The sequence below is a fragment of the Amblyraja radiata genome, chromosome 39, assembly GCF_010909765.2.
Source record: "Amblyraja radiata isolate CabotCenter1 chromosome 39, sAmbRad1.1.pri, whole genome shotgun sequence".
NCBI lineage: Eukaryota > Metazoa > Chordata > Chondrichthyes > Rajiformes > Rajidae > Amblyraja > Amblyraja radiata.
Genome location: NC_045994.1, coordinates 3,595,350 through 3,616,570, shown reverse-complemented (window position 1 = coordinate 3,616,570; position 21,221 = coordinate 3,595,350). Strand labels below are relative to the sequence as shown.

At 46.7% G+C, this 21,221-nt stretch overlaps 1 protein-coding gene across 1 annotated transcript; it reads right to left on the bottom strand.

Moving 5' to 3' along the window:
- Positions 1–396: 396 nt before the first annotated feature.
- Positions 397–19,840, bottom strand: tti2 (TELO2 interacting protein 2). The gene is made up of 8 exons (XM_033014011.1): positions 19,761–19,840; positions 13,789–14,522; positions 12,045–12,231; positions 10,148–10,240; positions 6,600–6,781; positions 3,809–3,952; positions 3,437–3,599; positions 397–531 (listed from the first exon to the last, which is right to left on the bottom strand). The coding sequence occupies exons 2-8, from the start codon at positions 14,478–14,480 to the stop codon at positions 451–453; spliced, it is 1,542 nt and encodes a 513-aa protein (XP_032869902.1). The 5' UTR covers positions 14,481–14,522; positions 19,761–19,840; the 3' UTR covers positions 397–450.
- Between the last annotated feature and the right edge of the window lie 1,381 nt (positions 19,841–21,221).

Genomic DNA, 21,221 nt, shown 5'->3' with positions numbered 1-21,221 from the left:
AGAATTAAATAGATTTTCCATACACAGACCTGAGGAGGTACGTCGGTCCGATAGCACCATCAATATTTGAGCTTTCTCAGTTGTCTAGCTTTAGATTTCAGCCCATGGCATTCTGAGATCTCTGCACTCCAATCATGCTTTCTTTCTTTCCATCGAACACTCAAATGCCTTCTTAATTTTTCAAATTATTCCCCCCCCCCCCAGCTGTTACCTGCTTCATTTGATTTAATATGTTGAGTTTTTATGTGAAAATAATATTTGAGCATGTGAGAATCGTTTCCTGTAACTTAACTGACTGAGTCTGAACAAGCAAATGTGACCCAGCCATAGTGAGTTGCGGAGTCAATGTCTGTATTTTATGATGGACTTGTAGTGAGATGGATCGTGACTACAAAGTTTTGGCCATATGTTTATTACAGTTCTGTACAGATACAGTTCTCACAAAAATTGTTACACGTCTTGCTGCACCCTGAGCAGACACTCCAGCACTGTTGCATTCTCGCAGTTCTGGCGCACGCCTTCCAGGAGAACCTAAAGATCAAAGAGTTGAAAGCAAATTATTTTGGCTGCAGATTGTTTGGTGGAATCAAGTGGCATTGGAGTGTTGCAATACAAGAACTGAGTAAGGATTATACAGCAACTGTCCTATATTGACAAGATATCTATCTGAGCTAGTCCCATACGCCTGCATTTGCCCCAGATCCCTTGAAACCTTTCCTATCCATGTATCTAACTTAACGTCTTTTAAGCATAATTGTTTCAGATCCAAACTTTCTTGAAGCCTGCTCTGGTCCAATTCTGACAGCTCTAGTGCAGTTTCCATTGACCCTCGGAGGGTAAATTTTAACACCGACACAAAGTATTGTCAGCAGCTGCCGCAACCAGCAAAAGACTCCTGGATCTGTAAAATCGATTGGATTATTTCAGTATTTTTAAATGTGTTATTATCTTTGAATAAAAATGTATTTTGCAAAAGCTCAATTATGAAAAGTGGTTTTGTTAGAATGTTGTGATTGAAGTTAATTTTTTTAATTACATTCTTAATAACAAATTAATCTCCCATTCACTAAAGTGGGCAGACAGGGTCTCAATTTAACGCCTCAGCTAAAAGAGAGCACCTCCATCAGTGCAGCGGGGCAGGGTGCCTAACCTCTGGCACTGGGCAAGGTTACGAGCTGCTCCTCGTCTCCCCCCCCACCCAGCCTCGGCGCAGAACATTGAGCTTGCTGCTCCCCACCTTCCGATCCATTCGATTCGAAACACCTTTGACAACCCGCTGCAGGTGGCAGTGTATGGCAGGGCCCTCAACCACGATTGACAACTACGACTTCCAGTTGTACCACTATTTTACCATCTTTCGAAAGACAGAAGAGGGGGACATCAGTTTGCAGAAACTGCTTCAGTACATCGAGGACGTGTGCCGACCAGGTTTTGGACTTTGAGTAATAGCGGTGCTTCCATATGTAATATATGCAAAAATAATTTCACTGTGCAGTTGCATATGTACCAGATAAAGCACATGTTGAGCACTCCCCCTGAATACCACTGAAAGCACCCCTATGTGCCCAAATCGTGATGCTGGACTTGGAGAGCTACACAGTGTGGAAACAGGCCCTTTAGCCCAACTTGTCCATGCTGACCAACTGAGCATAATTGGCTAGTACCATTTTCCTGCATTTGACCCATATCTCTAAACCCTTCCTATTCATATACCTGTCCAATGTCATACAGCATGTTAACAGGTCCTTTGGCCCAACTTTCCCACTTTGACCAAGATGCCCTGTGCACACCAGTCCCACCTGCCTGCATTTGGCCCATACCTTTCCTACCAATGTACCTGTCCAAATGCCTTTTAAAAGTTGTAAATGTATAGCTCATTCCAGATATGGACTAGCCAGAGTGAAAACGTTGCCTCTGAGGTCCCTTCTAAATCACCTACTTTAAGCCTGTGCCCTCTAGTTTTAGAATCCTCCATCCTATCCTATCACTTTATGCACTTAAATTACAACTTTCTGATTCGGAGGCAAGAATGCTCCAATGAGTATCGAAGTTGGATGGTCGCGTTGCAGTTGTATAAGATGTTGGTGAGGCCGCATTTAGAGTATTGTGTTCAGTTCTGGGCACCATGTTATAGGAAAGATGTTGTAAAGGGTGCAGAGAAGAGTTCTGAGGATGTTGCCAGGACTCGAGGGCCTGAGCGATAGGGAAAGGTTGAGCAGGCTAGGACTCTTCCTTGGAGCGCAGGAGGATGAATAGTAATCTTAGTGCACAAAATCATGAGGGGTAGACGCACAGTCTCTTGCCCAGAGAATCGAGAACTAGAGGACATGGGTTTAAGTTGAGTGGCGAAAGATTTAATAGGAACCTGAGGAGAAACTTTTTCTACACAGTGTGGCGGGGGTATGGAACGGGCTGCCAGAGGAGGTAATTGAGGCAGGTACTATAACAATGTTTAAGGAACATTTAGACAACTACATGGATAGGACAGGGTTAGATGGATATGGACCAAATGCAGGCAGGTGGGAATGGTGTAGGTGGGACATGTTGGTAGGTGTGGGCAAGAAGGGCCTGTTTCCACGCTGTGTGACTATGACTAACTGAGGCACAGCCGAACACGAAGGTAATGAGTTACTGTTTTTGATGCTTTGGTTATGTGGAAAACCTGAATCAAGACAAATGAGCGGCCCAGTGGATCAGCTGGTAGAGCTACTACCGTACAGTGCCAGAGACCCAGGTTCAATCCTGACCTTGGGTGCTGTCTGTACGGAGTTTGCACGTTCTCCCTCTGACCTTGTGGGTTGCATCCGGGTGCTCCGGTTTCTTTCCACATCCCAAAATGATGTGTGGGTTTGTGGGTTAATTGGCCTCTTACAATTGCCTCTGATGTGTTGTAGAGCGTGAATGAGAGTGGGCATACATAAAACTAGCGTGAACGGGTGATCTATGGTCGGTGTGGACTCGGTGGATCAAAGGGCCTTTGTCCATGCTGTAAACCAGAGGTCGGCAACCTACGGCCCCCGGGCCGAATGCGGCCCGAAACTCGATATCATCCGGCCCGCCGAGCTCTGGCTGTACTGCATCCTGCGCAAAGCCGCTGACACAGCCGCGCACCTTCTGTGAACACGTTTAAGAAAGAACTGCAGATGCTGGATAAATCGAAGGTGGACAAAAATGCTGGAGAAACTCAGCGGGTGAGACATGCAAGGATTGCATGAGGCTGCCTCACCCGTTGAGTTTCTCCAACATTTTTGTTTACCTTCTGTGAACACGTGATTTGTTGCCTGCCATCCGGGGCGGGATCCATGTGTACACGTGATAGATGTGGCTGCCATCCGCTCACAGACATGCGTCCTGGCACCTATGGAGAACCAGGTTGCCGACCCCTCCCACAAACTAACAAATGCCAACGTGCTGGTAGTCACTGTACACAACTCACCGTCACTTTGCGCTCACAACAGCGATTGAGCAGGATCAAGCACTGGGTGGCATCCTGTAACAGTTCCTCCCTCACCCGGGGTGGTGTTGGGCTTTGGTCAGTTGCCACATCATAGATGAATCTGAGCAAGGATTTAAGCAAAATCTCCAGCCTCATGGACATTCTGTTCAATAATGAGAAACAAAGAGAAAGGTTGGTGATGCAGAATGTACTCTGACTCTTTAGTTTCATGGTCATAAGGTCGTAATACATAGGAGCAGAATTAGGCTGTTCGGCCCATCGAGTCTGTTCTGCCATTCGATCACGGCTGATCCATTTTCCCATTAACCCCATTCTCCTGCCTTCTCCCCGTAACATTTGATGACTTGGTACCTGGGCCAGGCCTGTTGGATCATGCTCTGGAACGCCTGCAGAACACAGAGCCTGGCTGTTTCTTCAGGTCCATCGTACACCTCCAGATATCCAAGAATCACCCTCTGCAGCCGCTTCAAGTGTCGAACAACCAGAATACCAAGCCTGGCAACAGAAGCAAATGAAGGTTCAGTGATTCATTGGCTGTTTATCCCTCGAGGAAAAATTGACAGAGCTTGATAGAGCTATTGCCTCGTGTTGTCAGATACCTGGGCCCATTGCTGTTCGTAGTTTATATCAACGATTTGGATGAGAACGCACAAAGCATAATTAGTAAGTTTGCAGATGACACTAAAGTGGGTGGGATTGTAGATGGCGAAGATGGTTATCAAAGGATCTTGATCAGTTGGGCAAGTGGGCAGAGGAATGATTAATGGAGTTTAATACAGGTAAATGTGAAGTCTATGCAGAACAATTCCTTTATAGAAAAAATGAAAGGGCTCGGGAGCGTTGTAGAGCAGAGGGATCTAGAGGTGCAGGTTCATTGTTCCTTGAAAGGGGCGTCATAGATAGGTAGGATGGTCAAGAAGGCTTTCGACACTTTGGCCTTCATCACTCAGGGTAGGATATAGAAATTGGAATGCTATGTTACAGCTACACAAGGTGCTGATGAGGCCACAGTTGGAGTATCGTGCTTAGTTTTGGTCACCCTGTTATGGGAAAGATGTTTTTAAGCTGGACATAGCTGGAAATTTTTCAAGAATGATGCCAGGACTTGAGGACATGAGTTATAGGGAGATGTTGGGCAGGCTCAGAGTGTATTACGTGGAGTGTAAGAGGACGAGAGGTGATCTTACAGAGGTAATCATAAGGGTGTTAGATAGGGTAGATGTACAGAGTCTTTTACCCAGAGTAGGGAAATTAAGAATCAGAGGACATAGATTTATGGTGAGAGGGAAAAGATTTAATAGGAATCTGTGGGGCAACATTTTCAAACAGACGATGGTGGGTCTATGGAACGAGCTGCTGGAAAAGGCAGTTGAGGCAGAAACTATAATAACATTTGAAAGACATTTGGACATGGATAGGAAAGGTTTCAAGAGCTATGGGCCAAATGGGGCTAGTGTGGTGTGGTTGGGACACTGGTCAGCATAAGCAAGCTGGACCGAATGTTGGATGACTCTATGACCCAGGTTCAATCCTGACCTCTGGTGCTGTTGGTGTAGTCCCCTGAAATAGGGGGGACACTATGTATAAACACAGCTGTACATTCTACATGGGGAAACCAAAATGTATAAAAATAGCCTTTAATAATATCTGACAATGTGCACTTTAACCACACGTGATTTTTTTCTATTACAAATCTCAAATTGTGGAGTACAGAGGCAAATAAATAAATGATGAGTCTTTGTCCCAAACATTATGTCAGAGTGTTGCAGAATCTGATGGGTCCTGGCATTAGTGAGAGGTGTCTGCATTCCATGTATACACTCAATGCCCACAGATTTCCTCTCTCCATCCGTGTATTCACAGGCTTGGCTCCACGATGCCCCAAAATCTTTCCAACAAATACCTCCATATAAGTATACATTGAAAAAATAATCAGCGCACAAATATGATCAGTTTCCAGACCACGTGCTAAGTGGCTTCCAGCTGTTCACTACCCTGTTTTTACACAGCTGCTGATTTCAAAGTGGATCACTGCTTGTAAGCTTCAACACAAAAGGACACAAATTGCTGGAGTAACTCAGTGGGTCAGGCAGCATCTCTGGAGAGCATAGATAGGTGACATTTCGGATCGGTAACCCAAACCGTCTCCTATTCATGTTCCCCAGACATGCTGCCTGACCCGTTGAGTTACTCCAGCACTTTGTGTCTTTTTTTTAATATTCAACTTCTGTTTGACGTCCACATCCATAAAGCTTCTTGGAATCAGGAGTTGGGGAGTAGATCTGATAATATTGGGCATGTGACAAAATGGAGGATTTCTGCCTTTGCAAAACCTGCTTGACATAAAAGACCACGAGGATCATGGCTCCAGAATGTCGGTGACCTGGGAGGAAGTTGAGTACAGGGTGATGTCCAGATGTCCATTAACTGATAATATGTATGAGGGTTTTGCAGAAGGAGCTGGGTCCTGCTTCAAATGCATGATCAGGATTGGTTTGGAAATGATGGGTTATAATACTATTGTTAACTATGTTGCATGGTCTTTGCACTACTTTTTGTGATTGGTCAAGGAGAGGGGCCTTGCCCAAATTGTTTACATTACCTGCTAAAATGTTTCCTTACTTAAGGGAACTGTTTTCCATTAAGAACTTTCTGTAGAAACAATGTAATGGGATATTCTGTGATTGGGTTAGGGAACTGTCAAATAATGTATTGCATGATCTTTATTTATGATTGGCTTGTAGAGGTTGCCCCCCTCTCTCCCCCTCCATGTATTTTGCACCAAGGGTCCAATATAGTATAAAAGAGGGGAGAGCACATGAGTCGATTTTCTGGGATAGCACTTGGGACGGTGCTGACTATCTGGAGGTGTCTATTGGCACGAGGCTGAAGGGCTTGGACGAGTAGAGACAAGGATCGGACGCGCGGTGTTTGTTTGGTATCGTGTGTTTGTGTTCGGAAAATAAAGTGAGTTGATCCAGTGCTTGACTCAGTGTTTTACTGAACCAGACTAGCGGGGTGAGAATAGGACTGGAATTGCAGATCCATGTGGATGGAACCGAGATGTGGCGGGAGTGCACTGCTTCCCGTTAGCAGGGTCGACACAACCCAAAACCCGCTCCTGACAATATCGCACTCTGACCTTTCGATGAAGACAGGCAGGTGCTTGGCATACACTCTTCGAAGGGGGATCTTGTCTTCAACCTCCATGTGGGTAAGTATTAGGCAGAATACTTTGTCGTAGCGATTTGCTCTCTGTTGTCCTCGGGTGACGAGTGGCTTCTCTATGAGTGGGAGAAGGTCGAGTAAACAGGACAACACGACCTGAAACGAAGAAGGCTTTAGTTATGAGCAAAGCACAAAGTGCTGGAGGAATTCGACAGGGTAGGCAGCATCTGTGGATGAAATGGACAGACGATGTTATGGGTTGGGACCCTACTTCACACTGATAGGAGTAGGGGGAAGGAAGCTGGAAGAGATGTAGAGGTGGGACAAAGCCTGGTAAGTGATAGGTGGATACAGGTGAGGGGAAGGTTTTAAGAAGCATTAGTTACGGTTCACCTCACTGTTGTACCTGTTCCTTTCCCATTCACTGTAGATCAAGAGCTGTCGAAGTAATAATGGGGCATTGGGGCAGTGCAGCATAGGTTCACGAGATTGATCCCTGGGATGGCGGGACTGTCATATGAGGAAAGATTGAAAAGACTAGGCTTGTATTCACTGGAGTTTAGAAGGATGAGGGGGACTCTTATAGAAATATATAAAATTATAAAAGGACTGGACAAGCTAGATGCAGGAAAAATGTTCCCAATGTTGGGCGAGTCCAGAACCAGGGGCCACAGTCTTAGAATAAAGGGGACTGAGGTGAGAAAAAACTTTTCCACCCAGAGAGTTGTGAATGTATGGAATTCCCTGCCACAGAGGGCAGTGGAGGCCAAGTCACTGGATGGATTTAAGAGAGAGTTAGACAGCGCTCTAGGGGCTAGTGGAATCAAGGGATATGGGGAGAAGGCAGAAGGGGTTATTGATTGGGGACAATCAGCCACGATCAGAATGAATGGTGGTGTTGGCTCGATGGGCCGAATGGCCTCCTCCTGCACCTATTTTCTATGTTTCTATGAAACTGATGCAAAGATAGTCTCTAAGAATAACCTGAGCCTCTGATGCTCAGCAACTCAGGCCATTCCTTCTCTTATACTTTACAAATACAGCACTGGCCCACCGAGTCCACGTCCACCATCAACCACCCATTCACACCAGTTCTACGTTATCCCACTTGTTCTTCTGTTCCCTACACACCAGGGGGCAATATACAGAGGGCCAACTAACCTACAAACCCGCACGTCCTTGGGATGTGGGAGTAAACCGAAGCACCCGGAGGAAACCCATGGTCACATGGATAACGTGCAAACTCCACACACAGACAGCACCCGAGGCCTGGATTGAACCCGGATCTCTGGCGCTGTGAGGCAGCAGCTCTACCTGCTACATTACTGTGCTGCCCTATCTGTGGAGAGAGTAATAGAATGAGGGCTCCAAGTTATTGCGTGTTTATCTACGAGGACTCATCTTGGTGAAGGGGCGAGGAATACATTGTTGAAACGTGGATCTGAAACTAATCTGCTTTGGATTCAGTTTAGGGGTTGTCTAACAGCCCATAGCCTACACAATAAATGATTACGTTGTTAGTTCAAAAAGAGTGGTCCTGTGTGTCTGGTCACCCTGTTCATCTCCACCTCATTTTTTTCTAACCACGCTCTAAGGAAAAACATCTTATTCTGGGAACGTGACCCGTGGTTCTAGACTCCTCAGCTTGCAAGGCAAGAGTTTCCCAGGTTTCAATGAGATTCCCCACTTATTTTCTACAGGCCTAATCTAGGTTATCAGTTCTGTCAGTCAAGCCTGTCTTCAAAGGAGCCAGGCTGCTTTTTTTTGTTGCATTTCCTCAATGGAGAGTAGATCCCTTTGAAAGCAAGGAGACCAAAACCATAGAAAATGTTCCACGTGCATTTTCACCAAGCTCAAGACAAGGTCGACGATGACAATCAATGGCAGGAGAAATCGGGGGCAGAATCACCCTCACCTGCTTGCTTACCGACTACTTTAAACAAGCTCCTTGCATTGAGAAAACAGTCTCCAGAACCAGGGGCCACAGTCTTAGAATAAAGGAGAGGTCATTTAAGACTGAGGTGAGAAAAAACTTTTTCACGCAAAGTTGTGAATTTATGGAATTCCCTGCCACAGAGGGCAGTGGAGGCCAAATCACTGGATGGATTTAAGAGAGAGTTAGATAGAGCTCTAGGGGCTAGTGGAGTCTAGGGATATGGGGAGAAGGCAGGCACGGGTTATTGATTGGGGACGATCAGCCATAATCGCAATGAATGGCGGTGTTGGCTCGAAGGGCCGAATGGCCTCCTCCTGCACCTATTTTCTATGTTTCTATGTTTTCTATCTATGTTTCTATGAATGTGATGGAGTGTGAAAGCAGATAGGACTCTGTAATGTGTTTCTCTGCTGAAAGCAGTGAGAAACAATGACAAGCAGGCAGTGACACAGCTGGTAATGCTGCTGCCTCACAGCTTCAGTGACGTGTTCAACCCCGATCCGCGGGCACATTCCAGTATTCCCAGGATTTCCTCCCACATCCCGAAGACGTGCTGGTTGGTAGGGTGCCTGCAATAAATTCCCACTGCTGTAGATGGTGCACTGTTGATGACTGTAAAATATGAGAGAATGTGATGGATCGGATTGCTCTGAGAGCCAGCATAGACTCGATGGGCCAAAGGGCCTCCACATATGTCGTGAGAAATGTATCACTTTTGGTTCTGGTCTGTAAAGAGAAATGAATGGACGCTGGAAGAGTTTGCAGATCATGAAGTGTGCAAAGGTAAAGGCGATACCACCGTTAGTGCTGCCTCAGCTCCAGGGCCTGGGTTCACCGTCTAGGTGGTGGTTCCACATTGTTCCTGTGACCTTGCTGGGTGTCAAAGGGCTTGTGCACTCTGGAGTTTAGAAGGATGAGAGGAAATCTCATTGAAACATATAAGATTGTTAAGGGCTTGGACACACTAGAGGCAGGAAACATGTTCCCAATGTTGGGGGAGTCCAGAACCAGGGGCCAGTTTAAGAATAAGGAGATGGGAGACGAGGAAACACTTTTTCTCACAGAGAGTGGTGAGTCTGTGGAATTCTCTGCCTCAGAGGGCAGTGGAGGCAGGTTCTCTGGATGCTTTCAAGAGAGAGCTAGATAAGGCTCTTAAAAATAGCGGAGTCAGGGGATATGGGGAGAAGGCAGGAACGGGGTACTGATTGGGGATGATCAGCCATGATCTCATTGAATGGCAGTGCTGGCTCGAAGGGCCAAAGGGCCTACTCCTGCACCTATTGTCTATTGTGTATTGTCAATAGATGCTCCCATTTCCTCCCACATCAAAGACATGCTGGTAGGATCATTGACCACTGTAAATGACCCCATAGTGCGGGAACGTGGGAAAATAATTTAAGGGGAATTGATGGACATATGAGGGCGAATGGGTGGGGTTAGAAGGAAGTAAGAATTAAGCTGCAGGAATGGAAGAAGGAACTTGCCACTTGGGATGGACCGAATAGACCTATTCATGCCATTACGATGAAGTGCAACGTGGATAACATTCGAGCGGCTGCAAGAGGAGGCAAAAGGATATTGTTCACCTGAACGAGTGAGGCTTCAGGAGTGTACAGGTGATTGAAGAGAGCGTGGTAGACCACCTGTGCCCGGTTAAACTGCAAGAGTTCAGCAGCCGGCTGGAATAGAACACAGAGCTGTTAGATGCACAGAAACACATCCACGCTGCCTTGTACACCAACATATAATAAAGTCCACACTGTTGGGCACAACAAGGTCTCTCATAATTCATCCACAATTACATTTTAATCCACAGTACCCCTCTGTTCAGTTCCCTGTAGTCATCTTTACTGCCTATTGCCACCAACATCCAACCAAGTATAAACAATATATTTCTCATTTCTTACAGTAAATAGATAGCAAAAAGAGGGGGCAGCGTTACGGTGAGAGGGGATGAAAGGTGATGTGGGGGACGTTTTTGTTTTACACAGAGTGGTGAGAGCCTAGAATGGGCTGCAAGGGGTGGCGGAGGAGGCAGATACGATAGTGGTATTTAAAAGGCTTTCAAATAGTCACATGAATATGGCGAACCGCTGCCTCACTGCACCAGAGACCCGGGTTCGATCCTGACTTTGGGTGCTGTCTGTGTGGAGTTTGCACGTTCTCCCTGTGACCCCCATGGGTTTCCTCTGGGAGCTCCGGTTTCCTCCCACATCCCAAAGACATTTGTGTTTGTAGGCTAATTGGCCCTCTGCAAATCGTCCCTAGAGTATGGGAAAGTGGGATGCTATAGGATTGACGTGAATGGGCGATCGATGTTCAGAGCGGACTCAGCGGGCCGAAGGGCCTGTTTCCATGCTGTATCTCTAAACTATGCAGGAATATGATTAGTTTAAAGACATCATGTTTGGAAATTGTGGACTGAAGTAAGTAAGTAAGTTTATTACCAAGTATTCACATACAAGGAATTTGCCTTGGTGCTCGCCCACAAGTAACAACATGACATACAGTGAGTTACGAATGACTTAGAAAACACTAAACATTAATAATAATAAAACATTAATGATAAAACACCATTGATCAAGCATGTGAACCAACAAAATACCAGATCAAAGGGAGGCTACAGATTATTGGCTGTTGAGTAGAGCAACTACTCGTGGATAAAAACTGTTTTTATGTCTGGCTGTGGCAGCTTTGACAGTCCGGAGTCGCCTTCCAGAGGGAAGTGATTCAAAGAGTTTGTGGCCAGGGTGAGCGAGGTCAGAGATGATCTTGCCCGCTCACTTCCTGGCCCTTGCAGTGTACAGTTCATCAATGGAGGGAAGGTTGCAGCCAATAACCTTCTCTGCTGATCGGACGATTCGCTGCAGCCTCCAGGTGTCATGCTTGGTGGCCGAGCCAAACTGAAGGTCTGTTCCTGGGTTGTACTGAACTATTTGTGCCACATTATTGAAGGTAGATTACCCTTCAGTTTATATTAAAAGAAAACATAAATACAGCATTTTAATACAAGCTAAATGCTCTGCTTCAAATTTGTTTACAAGTACAGTTACTGCTCTGCAGACAAGAGCAGGTGAAAATCTGCAGAGGTCCCACAAACAGCAAGAGTGAACCTCAGTGGAACTCTGCTGTTCATACTGTACCGGAACCAAGTTAAACTAATCACGTCTGCCTGGATGTGATTCATATCCCTGACCCTGCATATTAGTTCAGCTTAGTTTGGAGATACAGCATTGAAACAGGCCCTTCAGCCCACTGTCCACACTGACCATCAATCACCCCGTTCACATTCATTGTACTTCAGGCCTCTTTCTCATCCACCAGAAACCAGGCCGACAGGAGTTTCAGTTGAATATCAACAGGACAGGGCAACACACTCAATGCTGCCACCTTACCCACATCAGACCCCTCCGCACTGGTCCCGGTGTAATTCCCCCTCCCATCCCCCTTTGGCGTAATTGCCACTCTCTGGCCTCCACCTACCACATTGTCAATGACGTGCTGCAGACACCTCACGCCCAGAATCTTATTCTCTGTCCTGTAGTCGTCGGAGAAGAGGAGGGATGGTGGCAGCACTGTGTCCAGGTGCTCGCTCAGCCAGGGTCTCCTCACCCTCTGCAGCAGCCACCGGAACACGTGCTTCGTGGCTGGGTTCAACTTCCACGTGTTTCTGTGGAGGTTTGCACACACAATGAAGTTACCAGCACTCTGGTCAGTAAATGAAAACAAGCAGGGAAGAGTGGCAGACGTAGCAGGCCCTTGTGTGAGATCCAAGAGCTGTGGAAGATGGGCGTGCACGGTTCCTGTCAGCAGCGTCGTACATTGCCACAAGTTTTAAGTTCATTATCTGTAGGCGACTTAGCTCCAGTCCAAGCCCATAACACCCTGAAAGTGGCAACACAAGTAGATAGAGTGGTATGCTTGCCCTCATCGGTTGTGGCACTGGGCATACGAGTCAGGAAGTCATGCTACATCTTGGTTCGGCAACATTTGGAGGATTGTGTGCTGTTTTGGTTACTCCATTACAGGAAGGATGTGGGGGCTTTGGAAAGGGTGCACAAGTAGTTTGCCTAGATTGGAAGGTTTTAACTATCAGGAGAGCTTGGACAAACTTGGATTGTTTTCTCTGGAGCTTCGGAAGTTGATGTTGAACCTAGTACGTCAAATATTGAGAGGCATAGATAAGTAGATGGTTAGAATTTTTTTCCATAGGGTGGACATGTCAAAGATTAGAGGGCGTAGCTTTAAGGTCAGAGGAGGAAATTTATATGTGGGGCAATTTTTGTTTTTAACACAAAAATTGACGAGTGCCTGAAACGTGCTGCCTGGGGCAGTCAGATACAATACTGGTGTTTACAGGAAGTGATGTTTAATGAGCTTTTCAATAGAGTGTGGAGGAATATGGATGATGTGCAGGCAGTTGAGATTAATTTTGCTTGCCATCATGATTGGCACAGGCATTGTTGGCCAAAGGAACAGCTTCTTCCCCTCTGTTATCAGGTCTCCAAATAGTCCTTCATAAACTAAGGTACTTCATAATCTTCATAAACTTCATAAACTGATTGACCTCGACCCCATTGCAGAAATTGGACTTTGTCTCTGGATGCGCTATAACACTGGGAAATATATCTAACTATAGTGAACTATACTGACCTATAACTGAGAAATATATTCTGCACCCTTTGCTCTACCCATTGTGCTTGAGTTTGACTTGATTGTATTTATAGAAACATTTATAGATTTATAGAAAATAGGTGCAGGAGGAGGCCATTCGGCCCTTCGAGCCAGCACCGCCATTCATTGTGATCATGGCTGATCGTCCCCTATCAATAACCCGTGCCTGCCTTCTCCCCATATCCCTTGACTCCACTAGCCCCTCGAGCTCTATCTAACTCTCTCTTAAATCCATCCAGTGACTTGGCCTCCACTGCTCTCTGTGGCAGGGAATTCCATAAATTCACAACTCTCTGGGTGAAAACGATTTTTCTCACCTCAGTCTTAAATGGCCTCCACTTTATTCTAAAATTGTGGCCCCTAATTCTGGACTCACCCAACATTGAGAACATTTTTCCTGCATCGAGCTTGTCTAGTCCTTTTATAATTTTATGTTTTTATAAGTTTGGTATATCTGATCCGACTGGATAGCAATACAAAACAAAGCTTTCCGCTGTACCTCGGTGCGAGTGACAGTAATAAATCTAACCCTGAATATCTACCATTGACTTACTTGTTCATCTGAGGTTTCATCAGATGCAGCACGATTACCAGAGCCCCGTGTCCTTCCTCCTGTGATCCACACAGGAGCTCCACAACGGTCTTGCAGCCGGTCGCTTGCACGGTGGCAGCCAGCAGCTCGTCGGCAGCCAGCCGGGACGCCGCGTTGGTCCACGGCCTCTCCTGGCAGTGCGTGGCACAGAAGATGACCAGGTGCGGCGAGATGGCATTCAAAACCGAGTCGGGCGAGAGTTCAGCGGGGCTGGAAGACGAGGCTTGCAGCGGCCTTACCGACAGTTTAGTGAGGAGCAGCTGAAATGTTTCGGCCACGCTCTGCGCCCTGCTGGGTATGGTGGAATAAGCACTGTTGGGCAGCTCCCCAATGTCAGTCTCACACCTCGGCAGTGCCGCGTACAGGGTCAAAGAAACGGTCAGGTCAATGTACAAGTGCACAATGTTCAGAGTTTCACCTTGACGGTAGTGGTTGAGAAGCCAGAGAGGGTCAGCATGTAAAAGCAAATCCTTTACATCATCCACAACTGATCCTCTGTCTCTCCTTAGGTTTTCGGTCGACAAGTCCTCCAGAAGATTTTTAAGAACCTCCTCAACTATGGGGACTTTCATACTCTGATAATGTTCCTCTCGCTCAACCCTGCCTTGGCCTGCAAGCTGCAGTTTCTGGATGATTTGTGAAGGATCTTCCATGGTGTCTTTCCTTTCACTTGCAATCAGTAATTCATATTTAACCTGGGAAAAAGAAAGCATTATTTTTGTTGTTGTGCCCCGAAACAGTGTAACAAGCAGGAGGGAAGGAAAGTGTACAAGGATACAGGAACAGCAGGCAGTGAAGAAAGTGAATGGCATGTTGGCCTTAATAACAAGAGGAATCGAATATAGGAGCAAAGAGGTCCTTCTGCAGTTGTACAGAGCCCTAGTGAGACCACACCTGGAGTATTGTGTACAGTTTTGGTCCCCTAATTTGAGGAAGGACATTCTTGCTATTGAGGGAGTGCAGCGTAGGTTTACAAGGTTAATTCCAGCGATGGCGGGACTGTCATATGCTGAGAGAATGGAGCAGCTGGGCTTAAACTCTGGAGTTTAGAAGGATGAGAGGATATCTCATTGAAACATACAAGATTGTTAAGGGTTTGGACACGCTAAAGGCAGGAAACATGTTCCCGATGTTGGGGGAGTCCAAAACCAGGGACCACAGTTTAAGAATAAGGAGTAAGCAATTTAGAATGGAGACGAGGAAACACATTTTCTCACAGAGAGTGGAGAGTCTGTGGAATTCTTTGCCTCAGAGGGCAGTGGAGGCAGGTTCTCTGGATGCTTTCAAGAGAGAGCTAGATAGGGCTCTTAAAAATAGCGGAGTCATGGGATATGGGGAGAAGACAGGAACGGGGTACTGATTGTGGATGATCAGCCATGATCACATTGAATGGCTGTGCTGGCTCGAAGGGCCGAATGGTCTACTCCTGCACCTATTGTCTATTGATATCATACGCATATCTCAACTTATCAGATCAATGTCCCTGCAAAATGGACATTTTTTGGAGTCTACATTAGAGGAAGAAATACAACGGGTAGAATAGAATATTCTCCTAATTCTCAAATTCTACTAACAGAAGAAAACTGGATAGAACAATTGGCTTCATGAAAGGAAGTAGAGGGAGATGGTGGAAGTGTTTAAGAAGGAACTGCAGATGCTGGAAAATCGAAGGTAGCCAAAAGTGCTGGATAAACTCAGTGGTTGCAGCAGCATCTATGGAGCGAAGGAAATAGGCAACGTTTCGAGCCGAAACCCTTCTTCAGACAGATGGAGGGTGGGGGGGAGCGGGGAGAAGAAAGGAAAAAGGAAGAGGAGGAGCCCGAGGGCTGAGGGAGAGCTGAGAAGGGGAGGAGACAGCAAGGGCTACCAGAAATTGGAGAATTCAATGTTTATGCCACTAGGGTGCAGACTGCCCATATGAGGTGCTGTTCCTCCAGTTTCCGATGGTGCGCACTCTGGCCATGGAGGAGACCCAGGACAGAGAGGTCGGATTCGGAATGGGAGGGGGAGTTGAAGTGCTGAGCCACCGGGAGGTCAAGTTGGTTAATGCGGACCGAACGGAGGTTGAAGGAGAGATAGGAAGGGGAGGAGGCAGCAAGGACTAACAAAATTGGGAGAATTCAATGTTCATGCCCCCTATTAATAATAATATTGTTGAATATAGAAGTGTTATGTTGCTATTGTACAAAACATTGGTAAGGCCACATTTAGAGTATTGTGTTCAGTTCTGGTCATACTGCCATATGAAGGGTGCCATTAAACCAAAGAGTGCGGAAATGATTTATGGAAAAATTGCCAGGACTTGAGGGTCTGAGCCATAGAGAGAAGCTGGGCAGTCTAGGACTTTATTCCTTGGAGCACAGGAGGGGGAACTTACAGCGGTGTATAAGATCATATGGGAATAGAGTAAATGCACAGAATCTTTGACTCAGTGTAGTGGAAATCAAGAACCACGGGACGTAGGTTTAATGTCAGATGGGGAAGATTTAATAGCAACATGTTCAGAGAGGGTGGTGGGTATATGGAACAAGCTGCCAGAGGAAGTAGACAAAGAGTGTAGGAAGGAACTGCAGATGCTGTTATATGGTATGGTTTACATAAGTCTGAAGAAAGGTCTTGACCCAAAAGGTCACCCATTTATTTTCTCCAGAGATACTGCCTGACCAATAGACCATAGGTGCAGGAGTAGGCCATTCGGCCCTTCGAACCAGCACCGCCATTGAAGTAATCATGGCTGATCATCCCCAATCAGTACCTCGTTTCTGCCTTCTCCACATACAGGTATCCTCTGACTCCACTATCTTTAAACAATAGACAATAGGTGCAGGAGTAGGCCATTCGGCCCTTTGAGCCAGCACCGCCATTCAATGTGATCATGGCTGATCATCCCTATCGAGCCCTATCTAGCTCTCTCTTGAAAGTATCCAGAGAACCGGCTTCCACCGTCCTTTGAGGCAGAGAATTCCACAGACTCACAACTGTGACCAGTGAGTTACTCCAGCATCTTGTGTCTATCTGCCAGAGGAAGTAGTTGAGGCAGCTACTGTAACATTTTAATGCATTTTGTCACATATATGCAGAAGAAAGGTTTAGTGATATGGGCCTAACACGAGCAGGTGGGTCTAGCGTAGATGGGCATCTTGGTCGGAATGGGCAAATTGGGCTGAAGGGTCCATTTCTGCGCTGTACGACTCTAACTCTAATAGGCCTTTCGGCACATCATTCCTGTTCTGCCATTCGGTAAGATTACGACATATTTTACCTTAACATTACTTTCCTGCACTCATCCCAAATCCATTTTAAATCATTAATATCTGTAAACTTCAGCGTGAATAGATTTAACAAATGTTTCACTGCTTGTTTTGGCAAAGATTTGCTATCTTCTGATGAAGATAATGGGATAAGTAGTTTTGAGGGATATGGGCCAAATGCAGGCAAATCAGACCAGCTTAGATGGGGCATCTTGGTCAGCAAGAATTTGGGCCAAAGGGACTGTTTCTGTGCTGTACGACTCATTTTAAATATATTATTATTTGAACAGTAATCATCTTTATTTATTGAAATCAGCACAAATTTTAGAACAAACAAAATGTTGAATTTTCATGTACTAGCATTTTTATTTAAAATGGCCTCATGATAAGGGAGAAATTGATGAAACAATAAATGATTGTATCATCAGATGAAAATTAACAAGATGTGATATTAAGAAAATCTCTCAGCAAATAAAATAATTTGCTGTTTCATCATTTTGGTCTTTGGACCTTGTTCGATTACACCTATAAAATAATAACGTGCTGGAGCAGCTCAGCGGGTCAGGCAGCATCTCTGGAGAGCAAGGATGGGTGATATTACGGGTCAGGATCCTTCTTCAGTCTGAGGAAGGATCTTGACCTGAAATGTCACCCATCCATGCTCTCCAGACTTACTACCTGACCCACTGAGCATAATTTAGCAGAAAATGCGGAAACAGGCCCATCGGCCCGCCGAGTCTGTACTGACAAGCATTCCCCGCACACTAACACCATCCTACACACTAGGAACAATTTACAATTTTACAGAAGCAAATTAACCCACAACCCTGAACGTCTTTGGAATGTGGGAGGAAACTGGAGCACCTGGAGAAAACCCATGTGGTCACAGGGAGAACGTACAAACTCCATAGAAAGCAGCTGTAGTCAGGATCGAACCCGGATCCCTGGCGCTTTAAGGCAGCAACTATACCACTGCGCTACCCCAAATTGTTCCAGCAATTTGTGTATTTATTTTTAAATAGACCAGCATCTGCAGTTCCTTGTATCCACCTTGATTCCACCCACGTTCTGAATGAGATCTCCATAATCTAAACTAGGAATGCCTGTCCCGCTGAGTTCCTCCACCACTTTATGTTTTACTCAATATTCCAGCATCTACGGTTCCTTGTGTGTCAACAATCTTGGTCAATTTAGAATATCCCATTTTATTGCTTTGTCTGTGGTATCAGAAAAAACGGATATTCACCCTTGTTCACGTCTCTTACCTCCAGTCTTAAAGTCGAGACAATAAATACGGTACAAATGGAGATGCAAGGAATTGCAGTTGTTGGAATCTTGTGCAAGACACAAAGTGCTGGAGGAGCTCAGCGGACTGGGCAGCATCTATGGAGGAGATGCAGGAAGATTGTTCCCGATGTTGGGGAAGTCCAGAACATGGGGTCACAGTTTAAGGATAAGTCTTTTAGGATCGAGATGAGAATTTTTTTTTCATACAGAAAGTGGTGAATCTGTGGAATTCTCTGCCACAGAAAGTAGTTGAGGCCAGTTCATTGGCTATATTTAAGAGGGAGTTAGATGTGGCCCTTGTGGCTAGAGGGATCGGGGGGGGGGGGGGGGGGGGGGGGGGGGGGGTGGGGTATGGAGAGAAGGCAGGTACAGGATACTGAGTTGGATGATCAGCCATGATTATATTGAATGGCGGTGCAGGCTCGAAGGGCCGAATGGCCTACTCCTGCAACTATTTTCTCTGTTTCTATGACAGTAGATCAGAGATTGAGTGAACAAAATGGGAAAATGTGGGCTGGAGGTAGAGTCACACATCATGGAAACAGGCCCTTCTACTCAACTTGCCCATGCTGACCAAGATGCCCCATCTACGCTAGCCACATTTGGCCCATATCCCTCCACCTATTTTCTGTTTCTACAGCCGCCTGAAGAAGGGCCTGGAACCGAAACGCCGCCGCCAAATTGAATCTGAATCTGAATCTGTCTGACCATTCCCAGTACAGATGCTGCCCAATCCGCTGTGCTCGTTTTGCTGAATTAATGCGAAAGTTGTCTTATGTTACAACAGATCAAGAAACAACAGGTCAATGGATTTATGAGAGAGTTAGATAGAGCTCTAGGGGCTAGAGAATCACCTCCAGTTTAAATTCCAATCTGGAATATTTTGGAGGACCAAGAAACCTGGATTCAAGAGATATGGGAAGAAGGCAGGCACGGGGTATTGATAGAGGACGATCAGCCATGATCACAATGAATGGCGGTGCTGGCTCGAAGGGCTGAATGCATCTATTTTCTATGTTTCTATGAAACGTCGGAACCGCACAGGAGCTTCATGGAGCGAGGCCTGGGCCCCGAGTGAAGCCGATCCTGAGGCCGCCTTTCCCGCTCTCCCTCCCCCGGGTGTGTGTGTGGAAGTGCCGGGGATCCCCCCACCCGAGGCGGGCAAGAGGCGGCGCCGGGGTCCGGGCGGGTCCCCAACCCCCACCCCCAGGCCCCGGGATCAGGGATCAGGACACCGGCCTCTCCCTCAAGCAGGCCCCGGCCCTCAAGGCGGCGACACGCTGGGCCTCGGGGACATCCATCCATCCTCCCTCCGTCGCTCGGACCGCGGCCACTCCTCCCCTCCCCCTCCCCCTCCCTCCCACCGCCGGCCCCTGGACGTCAACAAACGCTCACCTCCCTCCCCCTCGGCCACGGCGCGGCGTCTGCTTCCGGTCAGGAAAAAACAAGACCCAGCGGAAATCCCCGCCCAGCCTTGCCCCCCCCGGCGCGGACCGAATATTCCGCGGACCCCGCCAACGCGCTCCGTGTCCCCGCCTCTCCGAACCCCCCTGACACGTTCGGCTCGCACTTTAGTTCCGGGGGCTTAACTTGGGGAGGTGCAGATCCCTCAGCACCTTAGCAACGGCCCTAGCAACGGCTGCCTCCAAGGTTGGACCGAACTCGGAGAGACACGGGATTCAAAATCACCTGTTTAAGGAGGAACTGCAGATGCTGGAAAATCGAAGGTATACAAAAATGCTGGAGAAGCTCAGCAGGTGCAGCAGCATCTATGGAGCGAAGGAAATAGGCAACGTTAAGGGTTGGAGAAACTCAGCGGGTTGGAGTTGGAGAAACTCAGCGGGTGCAGCAGCATCTATGGAGCGAAGGAAATAGGCAACGTTTCGGCCCGAAACCCTTAAGGGTTGGAGAAACTCAGCGGGTTGGAGTTGGAGAAACTCAGCGGGTGCAGCAGCATCTATGGAGCGAAGGAAATTTCCTTCGCTCCATAGATGCTGCTGCACCCGCTGAGTTTCTCCAGCATTTTTGTCTACATTCAAAGTCACCTATAAGGTTGACTCTGATCTGGGTGTTTAGCAGGTCGAGAAATGTTCATCTTAAGAAGAATATAAAGAACACATACATTGGCCTTCATCAGTCAGAGTTCTGTTAAGTATAGAAGATAGACACAAAAAGCTTGAGTAACTCAGCCGGTCAGGCAGCATCTCTGGAAAGAGGGAACAGGTGACGTTTCGGGTCAATAGACAATAGACAATAGGTGCAGAAGGAGGCAATTCGGCCATTCAATGTGATCATGGCTGATCATCCCCAAGCAGTTCCCCTTTCCAGCTTTCTCCCCATATCCCCTGACTCCGCTATTTTTAAGAGCCCTATCCAGCTCTCTCTTGAAAGCATCCAGAGAACCGGCCTCCACCGCCCTCTGAGGCAGAGAATTCAACAGACTCACCACTCTCTGTCAAGACCCTTCTTCGGACCCAACCGAATAGTTGCTGCATGACCCGCTGAGTTACTCCAGCTTTATGTGTCTATCTTCAGTTTAAACCAGCATCTGCAGTTCCTTCCTGTACATATTGAGTATAGAAGTTGGGAGATTATGTTATACATTACATGACTATGTGTGTTGCAATTATATAAGACATAGGTGAAGGTAGACAAAAATGCTGGAGAAACTCAGCGGGTGAGGCAGCATCTATGGAGAGAAGGAATAGGCGATGTTTCCTGTCGAGACCCTTCTTCAGACTGATTGGAGGGGGAAAGAAAGGAAGAGGCAGAGACAGTAGGCTGTGGGAGAGCTGGGAAGGGGAGGGGATGGAGGGAGAAAGCAAGGACTACCTGAAATTGGAGCAGACCAGCCAT